Below are 27533 nucleotides of genomic sequence, written 5' to 3' on the forward strand. Positions count from 1 at the left end.
TCTTTGCCCAAGCAGAGTCAACAATCTTATACAGAGCTTACAGAGCTATGTATGCATTGTAGTTTAATTCTAAGGAAGTTATAGGTTATATCAATGAGAAACTACACAAAGTAATGTTCTTCAAATAAAAAGAGGATATTATTATGACCAACTCACTAGAGGGGAAAAAGTATTAGGAGAGTAACATTTTTGTAATTTTTTTTTTTGAGACAGTGTCTCACTGTGTAGCCCTTACTGGTCTAGAACTCACTATGTAGATCAGACTAGCCTAGAACTCAAAGAGATCCACCTGCCTCTGCCTCTGCCTCAGCCTCCTGGGTGCTGAGATTAAAGGCATGCAACCACCACATTTGGCCATGCATTTTTGTAATTTTAAGGCATTCCTTCTGAATTCCCCAACAATCATATAGACAGACATAGGAAAGCACTAATTATCCCTAGCAGACAAAAAGGTAAGTTATTTTCCCAAAAGTAATGATAAAGATGTCCCAGATCAAGATGTTCCATGTCGACCTCTGGCCTCGAAATGTGCAAACATGGGTGAATGCAACTCCACATATATGTGCATACATATGCATACACCACATACAGGACACACACGCACACACACACACACACATACACACACAAATAAAAATAAATTAGTCTCAGAGAGGATTTGGATTTATTCTAAGAAAGAAGGGAGAAAGAAAGGAAGGAAGGAAAGAAAGAAAAGAAAACCAGATTAACCTAAAGAGGGCAGCAGAAAGTAATGAATCAGTCAATCCATTCAAGGTCTGAATAAAACAAAAAGGAAGAGGGAGAGAGGATTCACACTCCACACTCTCCTCTTCTCTCCCCCTCCTCTTCTCACTCCCACATTTCTTGAGCTGTATCATCTATCTTCTCCCATACTCAGTGATCCTAGGTTTCAGACCAACAAACTGGAACTTTGACCACCAGCACCAGCTTCCCATCGATACCCTGGCTTTCAGTTTCAAACTATAGGAGTAGCTTTCCTGAGTTTCCAACTTGGAGTACAGCTTGAGGGACCCCTCAACAGCCATGTGAACACACTGTATGGAAAGATGACAGATGGACAGACTGACTGACAGACAGACAAATAGGTTATAGCTATCTTGTGGGTTCTGTTTCTCTGGAGAACCTGTTTTGTTTATCTGGCAAACATATTCTGAAATTATTCAGATCCCAAGCCTCCTTCCCTCACTGGGCTCCAAAGATGCAGCATATTCTCAAAACAAGTAATTAAAAGAGTACTTTCTGAAAAGAAACAAATATTCACTGCTCATTCAGTGCTGGTGGGAATGCAAACTCGTGAAACCACTATGGAAAGCAGTGTGGAGAAACCTCAAAAAACTAAAAATGAACCTACCATATGATCCAGTTATACCACTCCTTGGCATAAACCCAAAGGACTCACCATACTACAGAGATACCTATATATCCATGTTTGTTGCTGCTAAGAAGTGGAAACAACATAAACGTCCTTCAACTGACAGATGAATAATGAAAATGTGGTACATCTATACAACAGAGTTCTACTCAGCAGTAAGAAAAGATAAAATTATGAAATTTGCAAGTAAATGGATGGAACTAGAGAGTGTTATACTAAGCAAAGAAACACAAATGCAGAAAAGAAAGTGATGTATGTTCTCCCTCGTTGTAGCACCAATCCCTTAGATGTGAATATATAAATTCTGATGTAACAGCAGGAGCCAGTAAAATGGAAAGGATACATGGAGGTAAAGAAAAAAGAAAGAACCTGAAAGGGGGATAGTAGGGAACAGATGTTACCAGGGGGGAGGTGGAGAGAAAATGGGAGTGTTCAGCAGGAAGAAGAGACAGGGACATGCAAGGGGCCATGGTGGGGGGGGAGTCAAGAGAGGGAGGATGGTAGGAGGCTGGTGGGTATTACTGAGGGGGAAGGTGGGGATAATGGGGGCACTGGGACTAGGGAGGGAGGATGGAGGCTAGATGGGAGAAAAAAGAGTAGAGATGAATGAATCTTGAGGGGCTAGGAAACCTAGAGGGAAATATGATACCCTTAAAACCCCATGAGAAATACACATACAGTGTCCGAACATTAGAGCATTTGTATACCTGGGAGCTGCTTGGCAACGAACACGGTGCCAGATAGAAGGGACCTCCCTTTGAGTGGTTGGTGAAGGTGGTCCAGGAGACTCCCAAAATAACACAGGCTATTGCCAAACCTCTTAGTTAGTTCCCAGAACCAGTAGATAAGACCCTGCTGCTGAAGGTAGGACATAGTTCAGATACAGGACTTGTTCCTTCAGAGCAGGAACTTACCTGGAAGACTTCTAACCGATTTGGCTATCATAATGCTAGATGATTATATGCAAACTGCCAAGGGAGAAAAACAATCAATGGTCCAACCGAGCCCAAAGCTTAATAACCATAACGACCCACGTGGCAAACTACCTCTATTGGTGCAGTAGTAGCACTGTTATCTGGGGGTGGGGGGGCAATCAATTGGACATAAAGCCCTCTCAGTGGGTGGGAACTCATGGGTGGCACTGTAAACTCAGCCAAATACACATGGCAGGAGAGGACATAGATCCTAGAGAAAACCCTATCTCTTTCATACCTCTAGACAAATGAAATTTCTTACTATATGCTAAATATCAATCCTTATATTTATTTACAGACAAGCATACTGTATACCACTCATCAAAGAAGCTTCTTTTTGCAACAGATGGAGGCTACTGCAAAATTGCACATCTGGTCAGACACAGAGAACATATGTCTGAGAGATGTTCAGTACTAGATGACACATCTACACTTGAACCTCTACAGCTAAGGGTCATGGAACATGGTGGAACAAGGAGTGGAGCAGAGAGAAAACTAATGCATCTCTCAACTCTCACCAGTAAAGCTTCTTTATACAACAGAGTGTGATGCACACAGAAGGCCACAACTGGCCTTTAAAGAATAAGATACTGCAGAGTGTAGTATAGGACTCCTATATGGAACCTCATGCACCCATGGCTCAGGACCATTGCAGAAGAGGGGACTGGAAGATTGCAAGAGTCAGGGCTGGTTCATGAACATGGGGAAGCAGAAGCTTTCAGGCCACTGGATGCTTGCACATGTAAACTTGTAGCAATGGTGGCATCGAGCACAGAACCCAAAGGGGAAGAGAGAAATAGGTGGCCGGCCAGAACTAGACTGAGAACTATTGGAGATTGATTGCTGCTGGGTGAGGGAGAGTATGCGTATGCCTTACATAAGATCACTAGATGGGCTGAATAGACTCCAGTGGATGAATTTACAATGAAGGACATTTGGGTACAAACGCCTGAATGGATAGGACTTAACATGTATGGCAGAATACATGAAGTCTGGTGGGGGGGTAGGGAGGGTGTCCATGGGGGAAGGGGTCTAAATTTGATTAAGAACTATTATATGAAATCACAAAAGCTCAATAATATATATATATATATACATACACATACATATATATGTGGAAACAAACAGCTAGACCCTTGCCCTATCATCTTATGTCTTGTCGAGCAGTTGACAAGCCCTGCTTTAGGACTTAAAGGACTTTTTAGAGTGTCACTTTTACATATGGTTTAACTACAAAGATCACAACACAAAAAAAGCACAGACCCAATATTAACAGCCAATTTACCAAAAAAGACTCAGAGAGTCAAAGTCAGTACAGATTTTAGGCAGAGAAGCATTTTCTTTCTTTTTAAAGTTCTTCTCTCTCTCTCTCTCTCTCTCTCTCTCTCTCTCTCTCTCTCTCTCTCTCCAATATAGATTCTCCTATAAGTGCACATAAGGAAGCCAGAGGTGGACATTAGAGGTCTTTTTCTATCAACTTCACCTTATACATTTTAAACAGTCTCTCACTGAACCCAGAGCTCCCCATTTTGGCTAAACTACCTGGCCAGTGGGTCCCCAGTATAAGCACATTTCTCCACCCCACCCCTGTGCTGGCTTTTTACAGGGTAATGAGAATCTGAATTCAGGTCCCCCTGCTTGTGAACAACCACTTACACTGAGTCATCTCTCCAGGTCCAGTAGGAAGCATTTTAAACTCCAGAATTTATGACTTTGGAGATAAAAGAAGATGCATAAGAGAAAAAAAAAACCATGATGCTATAAAAAGAACAGAATTAAAAAGAACACATAAAACAGAAGTATAGGGGACTGGAGAGATAGCTCAGCAGTTAAGAACACTGACTGTTCTTGCAGAAGACCTGGGTTCATATGCCAGCACCCACATAGCAGCTAACAATTGTCCGTAACTCCAGTTCCAGGGGATCTGCCTTTTCTGTCCTCATGGGCATTGCACAACATGGGTGTACTTACCTACATGTAGGCAATAATGCATACACATAAAATAAAAATAATAAATAAAATATTTAAAAAACAGAAGTATAATAAAAAATTATTTGATGACAGAATTTATGAATTCCATCAGAGGGCTATGGGAAGGGGGTCAATGGAAAGACGATTAAGATGTTCTGTATGAAATACACAAAAATTCAATAAAAATTTTTTTAAAAAGCTGTTTGATAAATTTATCTAAGATGAAGAGGTCCCAGTTGGGAACTCAGTGGTAGACAGCTTGCTTAGCATGCATGAGGCCCCTAGGTTCAGTCCCTAGCACCCCCAGGACCAACAACCAACAACGACAACAACAAAAGGTGACTTACACAGGAAGCAGAACAAAAAAATGGAGAGCAAAATAGGACTGGGACAGATAAGGTAAAAAACAAATACATATAACTAATTTCTTAAAAAGAAGCGATTCAGTAAGGGGAGTTAGAGGAAATTATCAAGTAAATTATATCAGAAAAAGTCCTAGAACTGAAGAATATGTGTTTTAAAAGTGCATAGTGTCAATGAAGTTGAATAAAAATGAGAAGACATAATCAAAACACATAATTATTCTTAGAACACTGGGAATTATAAGGAGATCTCAAAACTGTTTGAGACAAAAGAAAACAGACAAGAAGCAGGTTACATATAAAGAAATTAGTCACCTATAAAAGAAAATAAACCATAGTATTTAATGTTCCTCAACAATATTAAGAACTAGGGACTGGAGAGATGGCTCAGTGGTTAAGAGCACTGGCTGCTCCTGCAGAGGACCCAGGTTCAATTCCAAACACCTACATGGCAGCTAACAACTGTCCATGATTCCAGTTCAAGGAGAATCTGACACCCTCTTCTGATCTCCTTGGGCATTGCAAGACATGGGTGCACTTACATACATGCAGGCAATACACTCATACACATAAAAATAAATTTTAAAAAATTTAAGAAAACAATATTGAGAACTAAAATACTGTGAAGCAAGCCATTTAATATTCTGAGTGAAATTATATTGGACCTAGAGTTCATTGCTTAAACAGCATATCACTAGCAACAAGAGATGCAACCCAATGCTGCTATCTATGCTGCCCGAGGACTTTCTCCTAGAGACCTCTACTCAGCTGCAGTTGGGATTTTGACAATATTGCAGAAAAGAATTTCAGGACAAGTCAATATGAAGCAAAGCTGGAGCTTATTAAGAAAAATAAGTGAGCAGGGCCTGGTGGTGCCCGCCTTTAATCCCAGCACTTGGGAGGCAGAGGCAGGCGGATCTCTGTGAGATGGAGGCCAGCCTCTCTACATAGTGAGTTCCAGGACAGCTGGGGCTACAAGGAGACCCTGTCTCAAAAAAGACAAAATAAGAATTAAATCTTGGAGATTTGGCTCAGCAAAATCTGGAGAGATGGCTCAGATGGTTAGGAACGCTGTTCTTGCAGAAGACCCAGGTTCGATTCCCAGCACCCACATGGCAACTAACAACTGTCTGTAATTCCAGTTCCAGGGGATCTGACAGCCTCTTCTGTCCTCTGCAGGCATTGCACGACATGGGTGCACTTACATACATGCAGGCATAATATTCACACACATAAAATAAAAATAGTAAAATATTTTTTTAAAAAAAGAAAAAGAAAATTAAGTGCTTGAGGGTAGATGCTTAAGAAAAGCACTTTAAATCTCTTGAAATTACATTGTTTTCAAAGGATGTAATTTACAACCAGGCTCAAAGATTAAAAATTTTAAATTAAGTTGAAAAGGGAGCTGATTTATTAATTTAAAAACTTTTTTTTTAAATTTTATGAGTGTATTGCCCGCATGTGTGTAAGTGCATCTGTGTCATGCAGTGCCCAGGGAGGTCAAAAGAGGGCTTCAGATTGCTTGGAACTGGAGTTCTGGGCAGTTAGTAGCTGCCATGTGGGTATTGGGAATCAAATCCAGGTCTTCTACAAGTGTATCCAGTGCTCTTAATTACTGAGCAATCTCTCTAGCATGATTTACTTAATTTTTTAGGGGATTTCATCTTGTAAATTCTAAGAGCTTCACTGTTTGGATTTATGGATGAGAGAGGCATGCTCATAAGGTGAATATCAAAGGTCCCATGGGCCTAACATTCTGACCTTAAGCCTGGTGTATTAGCCATATTAATACTTATTTCATATAGTTCCCAGGAAAAGGAGCATACTCTGCACAGGAAGTCTTTTCAAGTTTTGTTAGTTGTGTGGAAATTCTTTCAGCTGGTGAGAAATGCACACCGGATGGGAGGAGGGGGTGGGACAGTGAAGAAACTGTGTTCTCTCTGGTTCCTTGGATATTCCCTATCTTTCAACCCTGCCTCAGTTACAGACATGGAAGATTTAAGCCGTGATGTACCTGGTTTGCAGTGCTCCTCAAAAAAATAATGATAATAAGGACTGGAGAGATGGTTCAGTGGTTAAGGGCCTGTACTGCTGTTGCAGGGAACCCAAGTTCTGTTCCTAGCTCCCATGTCCAGTTGCTCACAAGCGCCTGTAACTCCAGCTCCAGGGGATCTGACACCCTCCTCTGGCCTCTGCCAACTGCACTCACATGCATAAACACACAAGTAGATATACACATATACACACAATTAAAAATAAACTCTTTTAAAAATTGAAGATCAGGCCATGAAATGAGAGTAGAGTATACAAATCAAGAAAAAGGAACTAGAGACTCCACGTGGAGAAATGGGGAGGACATTGCCAGGACAGCAGTAGAGCTGTTATCTTCCAGACCTTGAAGTTTGTAGGAATCACTGGGGGATCTTACTTAAATGCAGATTCTGATTTCAAACTCTGTGTACAGCCTGAGATTGTGCCTTTTTAACTACCTCCTGACGGATGTCGCAGTTGCTAGTGGTAGTTCAAGGCCTACATTTTGTATAGGCTGGGTATGGAGAACAAATGCATGAGAGAGGAGAGAGGAAGAAATAGGAAGAGAGAGAGGAAGGGAGGGAAGGAGAGGGAGACAAAGGAGATTGATTTGCTTCTGAGAGATAACCAGAGATGGCTTAATGCTAGACAAGAATCGTGCAGTAGGGGAGTGGGACGAAGGAGAACAAATTAAATTTTTAATGAATATAAATGAAGAAAACATTTAGAGGCTGAATGAAGTGAAGCAGTGTCATCCATCCAACTTTGGCAGCAGGAAGCACCTGAGGAGGAAATTTGTACCTCTCTAAGGGCCCCAAGCTGGGCAATCTGGGGGTCTCTGGAACACCCTGTGCAGGTTCTGGGGCAGACAGTATCTCACAGCCCAGGCACACCCTGGGGAGGTGGGCGGGGCCTCGGCGGCGCCACGGAGGCGGGGCCTCGGCGGAGCCTTGTTAGGTTTCCGGCAGCCGGGGCCTGGGCGGAGCCTGGTCCCTAAATAGGCGGGCTGGGGCGGTGCCACTATTCCGATTGGTGGCTTTTGAACTCGGAAGCAGTCGTGGGCGCTGGGAAGAGGCGGGAACGCTGATCTCTGCGGACGCTGCGGCTGCGGGATGGTCGGCGGCGGGAAGCGCGCGCACGGCGGGGCGCCGCAGGTAGGCGAGGGGATGCTCTGCGGCTTCTACGGGTGCTTTGGGCGATGGCCAGGGCATCCCGCAGCACTGGGCATTCCCTGCAACCCCGGAGCGCCCTCGGGGCGCCAGGAACGGGGCCGCCCCCGGCTGCAGGGCCAGCCTTTGCCCGGCTTCTCCAGGCTCAGCTCCCGGGGAAGCAGATGAAGCCAGCCAGCCTCCCTGATAGGAAAACAAGCCGTGCCAGGCTCTGCGGGGCCGCCGCGGGTTGCAGGGGAGCCGGCAGACGTCGGCTGTTTGTGCGGCGACATCAGCGAATATACATTTACCCTTAACTTTTTGGCTTAGGTTATAACGCTGGTGTGCACAAAGTGCTGGATTCAAGTCCTGGAATGGGAGGATGGTAAAGACTTTTAAGGCAACTCACCTTTGGAAATAGTTCTTGATGGCAGAGAAGAAAAACAAGAGACCCCTTAACACAAAGGTGAAAGGAGTGATGATGGGTCAGTCTGGAAGTCAGGGAGATAGGAAAGTTAAGAGGGACCTCATCCATTCCCAACCTTCTGACCGGTTCCATGGATCCGGTAAGTGCTGTGGTGGCCAGTAGAGGAGTTAAACAGGAAAGTCATTGTGACAACTCAAGTTGAATAAAAATTACTGTAGCTGAGCAGCATGAGATGCCTATTGTTGGGTTACTTGTCAGAGAACTGTGCTTATAGGCATTTTTCACGTTGAATTATGCTTTCTTGCAACACCACGTTAAAAATGTAGTCTCTAAAAGGAGCAGAGCCGGAAAAATGTCTTTGAACAAAGGCACACCAAACTGTTTTGGCAGAGTGATAGGTTTAATCAGAAATAAAATAGAGATGTGGCTGGAGAGCTGGCTCAGCACTGACTGCTCTTGCAGAGGACCTGGGTTCGATTCCCACATGGCAACTAACAACTGGCCATAACTCCACTACACAAGTGCACTTACATACGTGCAGACCATACCATCATACACAGAAAACAAAAATAATAAAATATTTTTAAAAGAAATAAAAGATGATCCAGTAGAGTGCTTATAACTAACAATAATGGCCAGCATTGATATATTATCTGCTAAGACTGTTTTATTTTGAAAGTCCAACCTACCCCAGGGATGGTCTCATCCACAGTGGGACAGGCCCTTCTATTAGCAATTAGCAATCAAGAAAATGCTCCACAGACTTGCCCACATGCCAGCTTGTTGAAGGAAGTTCCTTAATTGATCTTCCCTCTTCCCAGGTATGTCTAGCTTTGTGTCAAGTTGACAAAAATTAATGAGGATGCTTGGAGAAACATGTTGAAAAATTTGCTGTATGTGGGTAGCTCTTGAGGACAATGTAAACTGTTTCTAGTTGTACAAAAGAAACACAAGAATTTTACTCATAAATGCAATTAGAGTGTTTTTTTAAAAAACATACAGAAACTGGAGAGAGAGCTCAGCAGTTAAGAGCAAATACTCTTCTTACCAAGGATCCAAGTTCAGTTCCCAACACCCACATCAGGCAACTCACAACCCCCTGTGACTCCAGCTCCAAGGGATGCAATGCCTTCTGGCCTCTGTGGGTATCCACAGTGTGCATACCTACACACAGACACACATAATTAAGTCTTTCAAAATGTAGCTCACAGAAACTGATGAACAACAGTAAGCAAGAAGGAGAATTGTTGAAGTGCCTTTTGGAACTAACATTCTCTGTGCCAACTTTCAGTATGAGAAGACCGAGGATGTGAAGAAGAGTAAATCCTGTGAAGCAGACATCTCCAGTGACCTTCGAAAAGAAGTAGAAACTCTTTATAAGCTTTCCCTACCTGAAGATTTCTATCACTTCTGGAAGTTCTGTGAAGAACTTGATCCTGAAAAGCCAGCTGGTGAGTTACTCCAGCGTCAGTCTGCTCCTGTGACTGGAAAAGGTGACAGGAAACTGGACTAAGGATACAAACATCACATTGAGAAAGGGTATTTTGAGCCAGGCATGGTTATGCTTGACCAGAATCTCAGAAATTAGGAGGATAGTTCAAGAATATCACAAGTTTGAGGGCAGCCTGGGCTACCTATCAAGTCTGTCTCAAACAATTTTTGAAAAGGAGCATTTGCACAGTTGTTTCTAATGAGGGAAGTGCAGTAAGAGAAATGTAAGTTGTTATACTAATCAGCTTTTCATTGCTATGACAAAATACCTGAGAAAATGGCCTAAAAAGAAGGTAGGGTTATTTTGAGTAGTGGTCTTAGAGGTTTCAAGTCCGTAATCAGTGACACCATTGTTTTTTGGCTGAAGTATGTTTCAGAGCAAACCTGCTGTGACAAAATACCTGAGAAAATGGCCTAAAAAGAAGGTAGGTTTCAAGTCCGTGATCAGTGACACCATTGTTTTTTGGCTGAAGTATGTTTCAGAGCAAACCTGCTTACCTTATGGCAGACAGGACTTAGTGAGGGTGAGCAGGAAGTGTCCTAGGACACCATAAACCCTTCCAATGTATCCCCATTGACCCACTTCCTTTAGCTAGACCTCACCTCCTGCTGTCCAATCAGACCATCACTTCTCCATAACGTCAACAGCTGGAAATATGCCCTTCAACACATGAGCCTTTTTGGTGGAAACCAGATCGAAACCACAATGCTATAATAATATTCTATTGTCATCTGATGACAAAGGCAAGCAGTTTCATGACATTCTATAAGTGTGAAGAAAAATAAGTAGTTACATATGTTGCAGAAGTGTTAATCCAACTTAGCCATTTTATATGTGGACTTCTCTTATGGACTAAGTGAACTAAGAATTCTGTTCAAGCTGGGTGTGATGGCACGCGCCTTTGATTCCAGTACTCGGATGGAACAGACAGGTGGATAGGTGGATCTATGTGAGCTCCAGGCTAGCCAGGGCTACATAGTGTGATCCTATCTTTAAAAAAAAAAAAAAAAAAACATGTGTTCAAGGGTTTTTTTTGCCAATGTATATTTTTATTGAATTTTTATGGATTTCATACAAAACATTTTAATTATATTTAGACCTCCCCTATCTGTACCCCCCATGCCCCCACACACAGGATTTCATACATTTTTGCCCTCTATATTAAAGCCTATTGAGTCAAGTTTGTGTGCCCAGCTGTATCTTGGTGTGAGTTCATCCACTGGAACCTGTTCAGCCTATCTAGTGCCACTCTTTTTTTTCAGTCTTCTTTTTTTTTTTTTTGGTGTTTTTGAGACAGGGTCTTCCTGTAGCCCCAGGTGTCCTGGAACTCACTATGTAGACCAGGCTGTCCTTCAACTCACAGAGATCCACCTGCCTCTGCCTCCCTAGCGCTGGGATTAAAGATGTGCACCACCATGTCCAGCCTAGTGCCACACTTTTAAAGAAGATCAACTCTCCCTCATCCAGCAGTGATCAGCTGCCAATAGTTCCTCGGCTAACATTGGGGCCTCCTACCCATTACCCCAGTTCTATGCTAGTTTTTATTTAATTGAGTTTGTGTGGTTTATTTATTTATTTATTTTGAGAATTTCCTACATGGGTATTGTCTTCGCATTATGTCCATCCCTCCCAGTCTCCTACCAGCTCCTCCCATGTCCCCCAACTCCCTCTCAATTTTTTATCCTCTTTATTATTGTTACATATACATACATATGTTTATAAATACACATACACACGTACATATATATTTATATAATGCACTGGGTCCATTTAGTGGTTCTTGTGTGTACCTGTGCTTAGGGCTGCCCACTTGGGGTTAAAATTAAATAACCTCTCAGGGAGCTAGTCCCTGGAGAAAACTAATTCTTCCTCCTGTGGCAACAATGATATTTTGAAACAAAAGAGAAATGGTTGAAATGCATTTTAGTAACACATGTACTCAGCCAATACATGTGACTTTATAAGAATTAAGGCAGATTTTTAGGAAATGAAGTAGCATGCATGAAGTATTTTAAGTGAAAAAGGAAAAATGTATATAATTTATACTGCCATCAACAGCTCTTAAATATGCCAGGCCTGCACCCGCTTATCCCATATGCTATCCTATGCAGGAGGGACTGATAATGGGTTGTGGTGGAGCAACTTTTTACTGTAAGCGCTTTTGTACAGTCAAACAGCTCAGAACTGCCTATAATTCCAGCTCTAGGAGATCCAATGCCTCTGCCCTCTGAGGGCACCTGCACTTCCATGAGCACACACACATGCACACATACACACCATTAAAAATAAAAATAATACTTGGGAGGCAGAGGCAGGTGAATCTCTAAGCATTCAAGGCCAGTCTAGCCTACATAGTGAGTTCCAGGCCAGCTGGGGCTGCAGGGAGACCCTGTCTCAAAAAGACCAAAAAGGAAAAATAAATAATAATAAATCTTAAATAAATAGGGAACTCATGGAAAATAAATACTGTATATCAGGCTACTAACAATGTTATCTCTAGTAAGTGAGATGGGTGGTTTTGGTTTTCTTGTTGCTTTAAAAGTAAAGGTACACCACCTTTCACTCAGCTAAGCTGAGCTACCTGCCCTACCACCCCTTAAAAACAAAACAGTAAAAACAATCTCCATGCAGTTATTCACACTATTACCTCTTTCAAGAATTTTCTTGAAAAAAAAGTTCGTTTTCCTCTATCCCTCCTTAAACAACTGAGTCCTGTCTGGAGTGCTTACCTCCCTCTTAGAAAAGCAGCAAGCACTCCGAAGTTGTAAGTTGTACATTTGCACAGACTTCATAATATTGTGATTTGTGTGTGTGTGTGTGTGTGTAAGAGAGAGAGAGAGAGAGAGAGACTCACTATGTAGTGCTGGTACACACTATGTGGACTAGGCTGGCATCAGCTCACAGAGATCTGCCTGCCTCTGCCTCCTGAGTGCTGGGATAAAGGTGTGCACCCCCAGGCCTGGCAGACATTGTGATTTATGTGGTACTCAGTCTCTGTAATTTATGAATGGAAAAAAAAGCATGGAAGTAATTGAGGCTTTGCAGATTATCAGAAGTATCTGGAGTGACAGCTAAAGAAAGAAAATGTTTTTTTCCCTACCCTTAATCCATGCTTTTTTGCTATCTCTATTACCTCCACCTTAATACCTATATTTGAAGCTAACAGCATTAGCACTGAGGCAAGGTGTGTGTGGCTGCCAGACACCAGCAGAGAAATTGTGCAGCTTAGCTTTGCCTAAATAAGGGAAAGCAGGTACATTTGAAATGTTAGGCTAATTCAGTAGTAAATTTAAGAGGAAATCCTAAATTTAATGCCACATTTCTGTTAACCTGATTTATTTTCTATTGAGTGTTTATAACAACTTCACACATGACTGAAAACCATTTTTTTAAAGCTTTAAAAGTATTTTTTAAGACAACTTCTTAAGAATCATTTAGCAGTGAAAGGCATTATTTCCTATTTGCCTGAGTAAACTTATTTTCCTTATAGATGCACTTGCCACAAGTCTTGGACTTCGATTAGTGGGTCCTTATGATATCCTTGCTGGGAAACATAAAATGAAGAAAAGATCCACAGGCTTGAATTGTAATCTTCACTGGAGGTTTTACTATGATCCTCCTGAGTTCCAGACCATTATTATTGGAGATAATAAAACTCAGTACCACATGGGGTATTTCAGGTAAAGGATCTTCTCTTCTCTAAAATACAGCTACCCTCTTATTAATGACCTTTGCTGGCATCAGGGAAGGTGAATGGCCTATTTTCCCCTTACTGGTGGCTCCGTGGTCCATCTGTTCTGGCTACTGTTGACCATTTTAGCTTACTTAGGATGGTGAGTTGAACTTCCCTGATTTTTTTTCCCTTCTGATATTACAAAATGTTTTCCCTTTCGGATTCAGAAGAGCTCCTTTCCAGGCCCCCAAAAGATAATTTAGAGCAGCTGTTTTGACTTAAACCATGTGCCTCTAGGAGCCAGAGGACCTGAGTAAGCCCTGGAGTCATAAAGATTGGTCCTGCTATGTGGCATCTTGGTGACTATAAGCCAGTGAGTGGTGACTGTGATATTTCTGTGACTCAGTTTCCTCTCTTGAAATAATGGGGATAACAGTACATACTTGATAGGAATGTTAGGACTATTACGAGGATTAAATGAATGCATATGGATCATTAGGATGCTAGCAAATAGAAGTTATGTGAAGAGGGAAAGATCTTGTCCATTTGTGCCAATGTGGATGCTATAGGCTAGAGATGCAGTGTGAGAGAAGAAATGATGCAATGTGGGTAGAGAAGAACACACCTGGAGCTGGGGCTTGGGTCAGATGGATTGTTTCTGACTTCATCATTGACTGTTAGTACCTTGGCCAAGTATCTTAACCTCTCTATCATTGACTTCATCATTGACTGTTAGTACCTGACTTCATCATTGACTGTTAGTACCTTGGCCAAGTATCTTAACCTCTCTACTGTTTTCCACAATTTTAAAATAAAAGGTTTGGGTATATACATGAATGATTCTGTGATAGTCATGATCCTCTGTCCCTGCTGCTTTTTTTTGCTTTTCCTACATTTTTCTTGCTTTCTTTTCCCTTACTAGACTCTAGAATGAAAATGATGGGTGCTTGTGTGTGATATTCCCTACTTCTCTTGATAGACCTTATTCTTCCTTTCTTTGTATTTGAATATAAAAGTAACTAGTTTTTCTCAGAACCTTAATTTGAGGTTCTGTTGTATAAATTAGTTATAGATGTTCTGAAGAAACTTGGAGCCTAAACTGAGCAGATTTATCTTATTTCTTTACAGGTACATACGGTCTATTGACTTAATTTTCTGCTTGCTTGATATTATAAATTATGGGCTGCTAAGTTTTTAATATTTTTTGTTAAAACAGAGACTCTCCTGATGAACTTCCCGTATACGTGGGTACAAATGAAGCAAAGAAAAATTGTGTAATTATTCAGAATGGCGATAATGTGTTTGCTGCCATCAAGTAAGAAACCATTTAAATTCTCCTATTTATAATTATTTATTTACATGTCTATAACCAATTAAAAAATGGAGTTCAGTGTAGATTTCTAGAGATCATCTCCATGACTTTTGAAGATAGCCTTGTTCATAGTTATTTTGCTGCTCTTCACCAAGAACTAACATATAAATGTTTATTTAATGAACATATTGTTGAATCGTGGGCTGGGCTTAGTGGTAGAGCACATGTGCTTAGCATGTCCAAAGCCCTGGGCTTAATCCTCTGCACTGCAAAAAGTGTATGTTTGCGTATATTGTGCTTAATCTTAACCTCAGCCATCTCATGGCAAAATCAGAGGGTTTTTCCCTTGGATATCTGATTATAAAGTGTCATTAAGAATTCATTGTAATGAACTGGAGAGCAGTTAAGAACACAGCTGCTCTTGCAAAGGACCTGGGTTCAATTTCTAGCACCGACATGGCAGCTAACCACCATCTGTAACTCCAGTTCCAGGGGACCCAGTGCCCTCTTCTGACCTTGGTGGCTTTGTGGGACCTGGGTGCATTTATATACATGCAGGCAATACATTGAGACACATAAAATAAAAATAAGAAAATATAGTAAGAATTCATGGGGCTGGTTAAGAGCACTGACTGTTCTTACAGAAGGCCTGAGTTTGAATCCCAGCACCCATGTGGTGGCTAACAACTATCCTTACTTAATTCCAGTTCCAGAGGATCCGATGACCTCTTCTGTCCTCCTTGGGCACTGCATGACATGGGTGCACTTATATACATGCAGGCATAACACACACATAAAAAATTAAAAAAGAAAGAATTTCATTGTAAGAACCCATTGCAAGAGCTGGAGGGACGAGATAACATGGCTCCCTGAATGTATTGAGTCAAGTATTCTGGCACATGCCTTTAATCCCATAATTCCAGTATTTTCAAGTGAGAGGCAGGAAGGTCTCTTGAGAGTTCTAGGCCACCTTATGCTACGCAGTGAGACTTTGTCTTAAAGATGAAACAAGAGAGAACATGTACTGCTCCCGTATAGGACAAGAGTTCTGTTCCTAGCACCCATGTTAGGCAGCTCACAACCACTTGTAACTAGTTCTAGGGTGTCTGACACCCACTCCTGGATTCCACTGGCATTGCACTCATGTGTACAAACCCACACACAGACATTCACATATATCCATATTTTTTATTTTTTTGTAGTTTCACCATTTTACCTTCCCACCAGCAGTGCATGAGGGTCTCAGTTTCTCCACATCCTTACAAATAAGAATTGCTTTAAAATATATTTTAAGGCCAGATGTGGTGGTGCATGAATCCAGCATTCAGGAGGCAGAGGCAGACGGATCTCTGTGAGATTGAGGCCAACCTGATCTACATAGTGAGTTCCAGACCAGCTGGAGCTGCAGGGAGACCCTGTAATTTCAATACTCAGGAGATGAAGATGAGCTACACAGGGAGCTCCAGGCCAGCCTAGGTTATGTGAGACTCTGTCTGAGGCTCAGTGGTACAGCGATTGCTAGCATATGAGTCTCTTCAGAGCATCAGAATCCCTAGCTCTGGCCCAGAGTTAACTTTGAATCAACACAGATTTCCTTGGTTGGCAGCCCCACAGTCTTTCCCTGCTGCCAAACCCATGGCTTGGTTGTTGTTGTTACTTATGTTTTTATTTTTGATTACTGGGGATTAAACCTTGGGCATAGTAGGCAAGGACTCCACTGCTCAGTTGTATCCCAAACCTGATACCATTGTTTGAAACCTTTAAGATTTATTCCTTAAATTTGTGTCTTTGTTAGAAATTATAGTTGTTTATTGGCTTATTATCTGTCTTTTGCATGGTACTGCTCTGCTCCTTAGATGCTCCATAAATCATGAGTTCATTTTATAACACCTTGACATATAAAAATACTAATTTGCTTTTTCAGTGCTAGGGACTGACCAGGGCCTTGCACTTGCTAGACAAGGACTCTTATCACTGAACTAAATTCCTAACCCCCCAAATACCTAACTTTTAATTTGTAGTTTTAGTCTTACCTCTCTTAGTAGAAATCTGCTTAAAAAAAAGCTAACCTAGTGGGATTTGTTGTTGGTTTTTTCCTCTAAATCTAAGTTGTTCTGGTTTTGTTTCATTTAGTTTATAGGAAAGGGGGAGGGCACTAGGTGATATTTATAATTCAGGGCCAGACTGTGAATATTTGAAGAATTACTTCCAGTAGCTTATTTCAAATGGGTATAACAGTATTTTTTTTCACCTAATTTTTTCTTTTTAATTAAAACTAGCTGACTAAATTTACATACATATGAGCCTTACTCATTTTAAGCTAAAAAACAAACAAACAAAAAATTAGGCTAAATTCCTTAAAGAATCAACTCCTGAAGCCTGGATTTAGTGCATGCCTTAATCCCAGTACTTGATAAGCAGAGGCAAACAGATCTCTGAGATCAAGGCCAGCCTGGTTTACATAGTGAGTTCCAGGCCAGCTGGAGCTACAGGAAGACACTGTCTCAAAAAAATGAAAAGAGTCAATTCCCTTTCTATCTGCATACATCCTTTAAATATAAGTTAATAAACATTCATGGAGAAATAATAGTTTGTACTTACTGAAATAAATACTAAGGGATTTTTTTGACTCTTAATCTTTTACAATACAGTACATTTTATACAAATTTAGATCCCCTCCCCTATCTGCAACCCTCCCTTACTGTCCCCACCCCAATTTTGTGTACTCTTATATATATATACTAAGGCCTGTAGAGTCACATTTATGTCCCCAAATGCCCTTTGGTATGCGTTCATCCACTGAAGTCCAGTTAACCTACCAAGAGCCTCACACTTAACTGAGACTGCCTCCCCCCAGCAGCCATTGGTTGCCAGTACTTCCTCAGGTAGGGTGGGGGTCTCTTACCCACTTCCCCACATCTGTGCTGGGATTTTGTCTGACTTGAGCTTAGGAGCGACTTGTGCATGCTGGCATCATTGCTGTGAGTTTTTATGAGTATCTGAGCAGCTGTCTGGGAAACTGTTTCCTTGTGGTCATCCACTACCTCTAATAATCACATTTGTAGAAATCTCAAATTCCTTTTCATAGTTAGAAGTGGAATTGATGATTCAAGGACATTAATGTATACTTGGCACAGAACCTGCCAATGTTAATTACCAATTAAAAAATCTTGGAATACGAGATTTCTGCAAATGTTTATTATAAGTTAGGTATTTAAAAACTTAGAAACAATATGCCTAGCAATAAGGAGGGTTAGGTAAGTATATAAAATGCTTGTGTATTATAATGCCACGCTTCTGACTTGTAAAGAACAAGTAACAGAGCAGAATGATTTGGCTGGGTGTGGTGGCCCACACCTTTAGTCCCAGCACTTGGGAGGCAGAGGCAGGTGGATCTCTGAGTTCAAGGCCCGCCTGGTCTACATAGTGAGTTTTAGGTCAGCTGGGGCTACAGGGAGACCCTGTCTCAAAACAAACAAACAGAAAAAAAAAAAAAAAGAATGAGAAAAGAATGATTCTACTTCTTCCTGTCTAATTCATGGGGAAAATCTGCACTCAAAACTTAGATTCTTTAGACAACAAAGTTAGGAGTGGCTTTTTCTTTCTTCATGTTTTCTCTCTCGGACTTCTGCAAGGCAGGGCCTTTAGGTCCCCACATAATGGAACAAAGTGTTCTTGGCAAGGGAGCAGGGCATGTGTGAATGTATGTAAATGAGGAGCACAGAGTACTTGGAAGGTCTCCTAGCCAGTGTGAGAGACTTGACAATTGAGTCACATTTAACAGGATCGGATTGGCATTTTGTGGTTAATACATCCTCTTGGTGTATCGCTGATGATGCAGTAAGGTATTGATTTTAGTGGTTTGGGTCTCCATAGGACTGTAACCCATCCTTACTAGCTCTCTGAACTTAGGTTGGTTATCCTTTGAGCCTCAGTTTCCTAATCTGTAAAGAGGGCCTCACTGTAAATGCTCTGAGCCCTTTTCAGGACTTGGCCCATGGCAGCGGTCTAGTGAGGACTACAAATCCCCATGTGGGTAGCAAATAGAAGTGAATTTATTCCAGGGGTCTGGTGCCAGGGCTAGTTTTTAACCACTGAGCCATTTCTGCAGCCCAGGGCTGTTTTTTTGTTGTTTTTTTTTAAAGTTTTAAATCCTTTTTGGTGAAAACACACTATTTTTTCCTCTTGAGCTAGATTTCTCCAAAGCAGTATGCTGTATCTTAATATTCCAGCAGTACAACTCAAACCTGAGCTTGGCTTTTTTAATACCATTTCCTCTAATGTCTATAATACAGATACATAATAATACAAAGGATTCATACTTGCTTTATCTGTGACTGGCGTTTTTATTGGTACTGCTTATTTCTTGTTTGAAACCTGTGAGGACTTTGAGAGCAGCATTGCATGAAATTTGACAGTTTAATCTCTGCTCCTTACGTTCTGTGTACAGAGTAAGAGGCCAGCAATCTAACAGGGGTTTTCACTTCTTTTCTAGATTATTTTTGATGAAAAAACTTAAAGAAGTAACAGATAAAAAGAAAACTAGCATTTTGAAAAACATAGATGAAAACCTCACAGAAACGGCCAGAAAACTAGGATACTCACTGGAACAGAGAACCATGAAGATGAAACAGAGAGACAAGAAAGTACGCTTTCCACCGCTTTTGACTACTTTGCTCCGGTGGTGGTGGGGGGGTTGCACTTGCTCCTTCCTGCCTGCACCTGATCTTTTTCTCTAACCCAATTGCAAAGAGAGCTAGATGCTGTCTCTCGTTTCTGTGTTCTTCGGGGTCTCCAGGGCCTCAGCTACCCAAAGACTAGTACTGGAGAAGGGATCAGGTGACCCCTGCAGATTGGTAGGCAGGCTGAGTCTTGTAACTGGAGAGAGTGCTCTCGTGGTTACGGAACTCATTCTAGTATTTATGAGTCTTTTAATCGTGTTGTATTGGCCATTTCTTAAAGGTAAATAGAAACAGCTTTGCACATAATATTTTATTTTCTGATGGCTCAGGTTCTTGGTATTTGGGGTGGGAGGACAGTTCTCTGCTCTTAATCACTGGCTGTTCTTACAGAGAACTTGGATTCAGTTCCCACACCCACTTGATGGCTAGCCACTTTCTATAACTACAGTTCCAGGGGTATCTGATACCCTTTTCTAGCCTCTGTGTGCAGCGTACACACAGTTGAACTTATATACATGCAGGCAAAACACTCACACACATACAAATAAAAAGTAGCTAATAACAAATACAAAGAAAAGCATAAGAAAACCTTGATTTTCTCCTTCCCTGTTGATAACTATGTTGTCAGATCCATTTTCATTATATGTGTAGTGCTTAAAATGTTATTGAGAAATTTAATTCATACTTTTTCTATTCCTAAAAAGTTTAATCCCACTAGTATGTTAGTGACTTTGGTCCATGAGCATGTTAGGATACTGTCTCCATTTTAGTATGATAGAGTGTTACAGAGTGCACTGGAAGTCAGTTTTCATATAGATAACACCTTGTAGAACTTTGGAATGCAAAGTATGTGAGTCTCTTCACTGAACCCTGCAAGAAATCTGCAGAGTTGGAAGAAAGTTCACGTTTCCACTAGTACTTTCTTGGTTTCATGTTTACATTAAAGCCTGAAATCCGAGGATAAATTATTCTGGTGTCAAGATAAGATATGAGGCTCTGTCTTCATTTGCTCCTTCTAAATAGCAACCAATGTCTGCAGCTTTCTTAACCAATCTGCCTTTGTAGTAGTGTAGCCAGATAGTGAGAGAAGCGGAGATGGCAAGTGGGAGAGCGAGCGAAATAACTCCAAAGATAGCAGGGGCTTAGGCTTTACAAGGAGATCTTGTTTGGGGCCTGTATTTTTCTTCTGTCTTGGAAGCTTTCATTGCACTACACAACTGGAATACTGAAGATATTTTATTAAGACCAAGGCCAGGTATGTTGGTACACACCTGTAATCATAGCACTCAGGAGGTTGAGGCGGGAGGATTGAGAGTTCAAGCCACCTGGGCTACATAATAAGACCGTGCTTCAAAGAAAAAAAGATCTAAAACTAATGCTGCAAATGTGAATTAAAGGAAGAATGTTGACTGAAGGTTTATGATGATGGACTCCTGTAGCTGGGCCCATAATCTTTGACGATTACTATTTACAAGTGATTCACGTGCTTTGTCTATAAAGGGTACCACTAACTAGAACTACCCTGCTTTTGAGGAGTTTGTAAATTAGCCTAAATTTTCCAAGTAAAAATGGGGTCTGAATATTTGGTAAAAATAGATGAATTCTCCCATCTTCCTTCCAGAAAGCCCATCCTATTCTATCATCCTTTCAGACCCAGATACTCATACATTCTGTCCAGGAGACATACTCTTGACGTACCTTCTGTGGTAGGAAGTATCAGGGTTGTTTTCTAACATCTCAAGATAGACTTCTAAATGGCTAGCACTATTTAAGCCATTTGTTTTATTGTTTTGTAATTACTTCAGATGTTTGACATCTAGCTAATTTTAAAGAAATGGAGATCCCCTCAGGATCCAGATTTACTGAAGTAATGTCACTGAGTGCTCTGTCTTGGTAAAATATTCAGGATTTGTGCATCATTGAGGTGGGGAGGTCTTTGTTAATTTTTGGTTCCCTTTGGTCTATTCCTCTGGTCTCATTTATTTTTTCTTGAATTCAGGTTGTAACAAAGACTTTTCATGGCGCAGGCCTGGTTGTTCCAGTAGATAAAAATGATGTTGGCTACAGAGAGCTCCCTGAAACAGATGGTAATATATTTTACATGTAAACGTGAGCATTTGTTTGTATATATGGAAGGCTTTCCTTATGCTGGGAAGTAGGCAGTTAGAAAGCACAAACTCAGGTTTCAGTCAGTCATACCTAAATTAAAATTACATTCATAGCTGTATGACCTTGAACAAATTATTTAGTCTTGCTAAACCTTGTCTTTTACATCTATAAAATGGGGCCAATAATGTTCATTTCATAGGGGTATTTGGAGTATGAAAGAGGCTATAAAGTATTTAGCATGATGCTTGCTTCATAATGCTCCAAGCAAGGTAGTTACAGTTAAGAATTTAAAGGATTTTCTCCTCTTGGTTACGTTTCTTTTTCTACGCTGTTTCAGAACCTTCGGCATTGCAAGTCCTTGTAAAATAATAATATAACTAAAAAGTAAGCATTTGTGTAGTTCTTCGTAAACATTTTTCATCTGTCTGTAAACTACCTAGTTTTTATATACTTAAGATACTTTATGGAGGCTGGAGAGATGGCTCAGCAGTTAAGAGCACTGAGCGGTCTTGCAGAGGACCTGGGTTCGATCCCCAGCACCCGCATGGTGGCTAACAGCCATCCGTAACTCTAGTCCCAGGGAATCCAACACGCTCTTCTGACCTCTGAGGGCATTGCAGGACACAGATACACTTACATACATGTAGGCAATACACTCATACATGTAAAATAAAAATAATAAATTATTTTTTAAAGGATACTTGATGTAGTAATACAGAAATACTCAGAGAACAAACTATTACACAAAAATCTAAGTATTGCTGGATTGAAAAGGAATTAAAAGCTGGCACCGTGTGGTGCCGCATGCCCCGCATGCCTTTAATCCCAGCACTTGGGAGGCAGAGGCAGGCGGATCTTAAGGCCAGTTGGTCTACATAGTGAGTTCCAGGACAGCTAGGGCTACTGGGAGACCCTATCTCAAAAAGACAGAAAAAAAAAAAAAAGGAATTAAAAATCACTTAGCTCGTGTTTCCCTCCATCTCCTTATTGTGAGCACTTCTGTTAGCATTCTTTATCTTCCTGTTCCCATGGGCATAAAATTTAAAGAGAAATCAAAATTAGTACCTCCCCAAGGAAGAACTAAGTATGTTCCTAATGCACATGTTGCCACCTGTTCCTCAGAGCTGAACTAATAAATCTTAGTCATAAAAGTCTTTGATGTTGATAACCAGAAACAGTGTCAGACAGGAGCTACCTTCCTTTGAGTTGTTGGCCAGGGTGGCCCAAGAGACTCCCAGACAGTAACCCAGAATAGAACTGGGAAGATGTACAGGAGACCCCAATCTTATCTAAAGGAATATTGGCAACTGATTGCTGCTAGATGAGGAAGAACTGATCTTCCTAAAACAAGGATCTCTAGATAGGCTGACTAGATTCAGCAGATGGACAAGCACTGGGGAACGGCTCGGGGTGCCAATAATACAGTGGACAGTAACAGGATGACAGAGTATATGGGCTCCAGTGGGGGGAGGGGAGACTATGGGAGGGTGCCATTTGGGAAGTGGGTATATAGATGAGTAAGATTGTGAGTTATATTTGAAAAAGAAAAAGGGGAAAAAAGCCCTTTTTCCCCCTAGTACCAATGATTAAACCCAGGGCCTTGTGCATGCTAAGCAAGAAAAAAAAAGTCTTTAATGTTGGGACTTGGGAATCTGTACTTTTAACCAGTTCTCTAAAGTAACTTTTCTCAAGCTTTTTTCTGCAGTGTGCCCAGCCATTAGGTTGGGACATGTTATATGACAATTCATATTTAACTATTTCCACATTAAAGGAGTTCCATAGGGGGAATGACTCGGGCTGAGCTGACCAATACTACTGAGTACTTCAGATGAGGCTGGTGCTACTGACCGAGACAATTTGTAATGTTTAATTTTGTATGTTGAAGCAGTATTAAATTTTTATATTATTTTATATGCAGAAGACCCAGGTTCAGTTCCCAGAACCCACATAGTGGCTAACAAACTTCCATTACTCCAGTTCCAGGGAATCTGACACCCTCTTCTGACCTCCACAGGCATTGCATGACATGGGTGCACTTACATACATGAAGGCAATACATTACTTGTACACATAAAATAAACATTTTTTTTTAATTAAAAAAACTTTCTACCATCAAGTTGGGTGTGGTGGCGCACTCCTTTAATCCCAGCACTCCAGAGGCAGGCAGGTGGATCCTTGTGAGTTCAAAGCCAACTAGGGCTACAGGGAGACTCTGTCTCAAAACAACAAAATGTACTAGCATTAAAGATTGTCATCTAATTGTATAGATGATCCCTTTACATCATTGATTTCTTTCAGCTGACCTTAAAAGAATTTGCAAGGCAATTGTCGAGGCTGCAAGTGATGAGGAAAGACTAAAGGCATTTGCGCCCATTCAGGAAATGATGACTTTCGTGCAGTTTGCTAATGATGAATGTGATTATGGCATGGGGCTTGAACTGGGAATGGACCTCTTTTGCTATGGCTCACATGTGAGTAAAAACCTCCACCTTTCCCTACCACATGGGCCACTCATGTTTGCACATTTATATTCCCAAGTTCCAGTGCTGGCAGCGTGGCTCCAGCTTGTACTCAAAAGTGAACTCTTTGAAGTGATCTTTTAAGTATATGTTCTAAAACTGCTTGAAATCTTATCTTGTATTCTGGCAAAGGAGAATATGCAAGATTGTTTCCTCGGGTTTAAATTGAATTGAATTGACCTATTAATATTACAGGGTCTGCCATTTTGTTTGGCATGTGTATAGACCTGTGCATGTGTATGTGGACAGATACCTCCTTTGGCTCCATCTCTATTGTGTTTGGGGACAGCTACTACCATGCTTGAATTTTTTTTTAACTTTTTTATGTGTATGCATGTATTGCCTGCGTGTAGGTAAGTGCACCCGTGTCATGCAATGCCCGTGGAGGTCAGAAGAGACTGTCAGATCCCCTGGGACTGGAGTTACAGACAGTTGTTAGCTGCCATGTGGGTGCTGGGATTCGAACTCAGGTCTTCTGCAAAAATAACCAGTGTTCGTAACCTCTGAGCCATCTCAACTTTTTTATGTGTATGCATGTATTGCCTGCATGTAGGTAAGTGCACCCGTGTCATGCAATGCCCGTGGAGGTCAGAAGAGACTGTCAGATCCCCTGGGACTGGAGTTACAGACAGTTGTTAGCTGCCATGTGGGTGCTGGGATTCGAACTCAGGTCTTCTGCAAAAATAACCAGTGTTCGTAACCTCTGAGCCATCTCTCCAGCCTCCGGGCTTGAATTCTTAAATGTTATTTTTAAATATTTTGAATAAAATGTAGGAAATGGTAGTCATTATTTGTTCATTAGGAAAAATTAACAGCTTTATCAGTGCTTGCTTAACTATAGTTGCCATAAAGTCAAAAGGCCCACAAAGCTTGGTTCCATTTTTAAGCCATATAATCCCTAGCTCTGGGGATGACTGAGCAGTTTTTCCAACACCTTTTCCTTACCTATAAAATGTCTTCCCAGATGTGCGTATTGTTTCTCATTTAATCTTTGGCATGTCATAGAGCATCTTGTCTAAACTCACATGGGCAGACCCTTTACAGAGTGTCCAAGTCCAGAGTCCCAAACTGCAAAGTGCTTGGGACTAACCTATAGCACTGGCTAAAAATGCAAATAGTTTCGATAGGTGTGGGATGAGGCCTCACCATATTCATGTTTGCAGGTGACAGCCATGCCACCGCTGTACAGACCACACTGAGGAGCAAGGCTAAGGCAGGAACTGTCTAGTGTGCAGCACAATCATCTGGAGGGCTTGTTCACAGATTGGTGCTCTCCTGCCCCCACTTGGAAGCTCCCCCAAGTTTGATTGAGTTATGGGGTGAGTCCTGACAAATTCACGCCACTGGTCAGGAGAGCACAGCCTGAGAGCCTTGCTGTAAACCATATACTGCCTTTCCCTGCCTACATTATATATGGTGGTTATCAGTAAAAATATTCAAAATGTTGAACAGGCAGAATAACACAGTCATTAACTAATCAGGGTACTGCTTAATCTGCCAGGACCTATCCATAAATGCCCTAAGATGTGAAGTAGCTAAAAGCAAACTGGATAGCAGGGAGAATCACACATGAGTAATGAAAAGGTTTAGCACAGTACTCACCACATTAAGTGCTAAATAAATGCTTACTATTTAGCAGCAAAAGAATGCAATATTGCTGGGTTTCCACTAGTATACACATAATAGCACCGTAAATCAGTAAACCTAGGGTTGAACTCTTGGCGGGGAAGAAATGTTATCATGGTGGAGAATGAATTTGAGAATAAAAGGGAGAGTGATTGAAAATCCTGTTTGGCATACAGTGTCTGTAAAAGGGAAAAAGAAAAAAAAGAAAGCTTTCATTTCTTAACTGCTAGGGATATCCCAAAGAAAAAGACAGCATTTGAGGGTAGTTTGGGACAAAAAAAAAAAAAAGTATAGAATTTAATTGGCAGCTGGGTGTGGTGGCGCATGCCTTTGGTCCCAACACTTCGGAGGCAGAGGCAGGCGGGATCTCTTGAGTTCCAGGCAAGCCTGATCTACATGGTGGGTTCCAATCCAGCTGGGGCTACGGGGAGACCCTGTCTCTAAAAGACAACCAAAAAAAATTTAATGGGCATGGGAAACTTGAATTAACTCCTTTAATTTCCTTTAAGGTATGCAATCAGTTTCTTAAAGGTAGGCCTCATAGACAGAACATAGGGTGCCTGTCCCATGGTTCAGCTGGGTTACTAACATGATTTTTAGAAGTGGGCTTTGTTGCTCAAGTGCTTTTTGTTAGCCAGACCGTTTGTATTGTGGACTTGATGCTACTGTTCTTTGCTTTTCAGTACTTTCATAAAGTTGCTGGCCAGCTTTTACCTCTTGCGTATAATCTACTGAAGAGGAATTTATTTGCAGAAATTATTGAAGATCATCTGGCAAACCGAAGTAAAGAGAACACAGACCAACTTGCAGGATGAACCAGTTGCTCTGATTGTACAGTATTTTAAAATGGCACTGTCATGTGGCTTTTGTTTTGTTTTTAAGAAATACAGAAATAAAACTATGAAAACATTTACTAAGAACTTTCATAATACAGCTCTCTGGTCTCTGCTCGCTACTAAAAAATGGCAGACCTCTTAACTAGTCTAACATTCTAGAAGTTCTTTAGTTTCTAAGATGCTTAATTTTCTAAATGCTGTCTCCAGTATTATTTATAAAATATGCATATGCAAATTCAAATACTTGTCTATTAACTAGAAATGAGACTAATTTAGAACACTAGATTTCCTTTTTTCCATTTAGTGAACAATCTCAAAAATAGTTTGTAAGATTTTTTTTAGTGTGCCTTAGGATCAGTGTGAATTCCAAAAGGATTTATCAGGTATCAAGGGAAGACCTAGCTTTTCATTTGTGTCACACAAGCTTCACGTGAAGCTGTACCAACAGATCAAAGCCAAGATAGGAATCAGACATTAATGCCAACTATGGGGTTGAGGTTGTGCTCATTGGCAGAGACCTTTATCCAAAATGTGAGTCCCTAGCCACACTAAACTTTATATGTAATGTAATCTATGGCACACAGATGGCAGTTGTAGTTTGGGTGATGTATTTGTAAGGAGGCTTTCTAGAGGGCAATGAAGTAACAAATACAGACTTCTGGTCTCAAAGTCTCAAGAGAGCTAGTAACATGACTGAGGTACTGATCTTTCAACTGCTGAATATTTCTTCATTAGAGAGTAAGCTACAATAGAATACCACACCTTTATCTTTTTCCTTCACTAAAGACATAGTCCATTTAAACTTTAAAAAAAATTTATGTGTATGAGTGTATGGCCTGCATGTATGTAAGTGCAACTGTGTCATGAAATGCCCAGAGGTCCAGATCCCTGGAATTGGAGTTACTGATGGTTGTTAGCAGCCATGTATGTGGTGTTGGGAACCAAACCTGAGTCCTCTGCAAGAGCAGGCAGTGTGCT

At 41.1% G+C, this 27533-nt stretch overlaps 1 protein-coding gene across 2 annotated transcripts; it reads left to right on the forward strand.

Annotated features, from left to right (window-relative positions):
* Positions 1-7755: 7755 nt before the first annotated feature.
* Positions 7756-26648, forward strand: LOC103727137 (histone PARylation factor 1). Of its 2 annotated transcripts, XM_008824934.2 has the most exons (8): positions 7756-7885; positions 9598-9757; positions 13289-13478; positions 14688-14786; positions 19279-19429; positions 21465-21552; positions 23873-24045; positions 26403-26648. In XM_008824934.2, exons 1-8 carry the CDS (start codon positions 7844-7846, stop codon positions 26532-26534), a joined length of 1035 nt encoding a protein of 344 aa, XP_008823156.1. In that variant the 5' UTR covers positions 7756-7843; the 3' UTR covers positions 26535-26648. The 2 variants fall into 2 exon arrangements, with proteins under 2 accessions (XP_008823156.1, XP_029415418.1); XM_029559558.1 differs by lacking the exon at positions 13289-13478.
* Positions 26649-27533: the final 885 nt, after the last annotated feature.

Source organism: Nannospalax galili, unplaced genomic scaffold, assembly GCF_000622305.1.
Source record: "Nannospalax galili isolate Female #2095 unplaced genomic scaffold, S.galili_v1.0 scaffold109, whole genome shotgun sequence".
NCBI lineage: Eukaryota > Metazoa > Chordata > Mammalia > Rodentia > Spalacidae > Nannospalax > Nannospalax galili.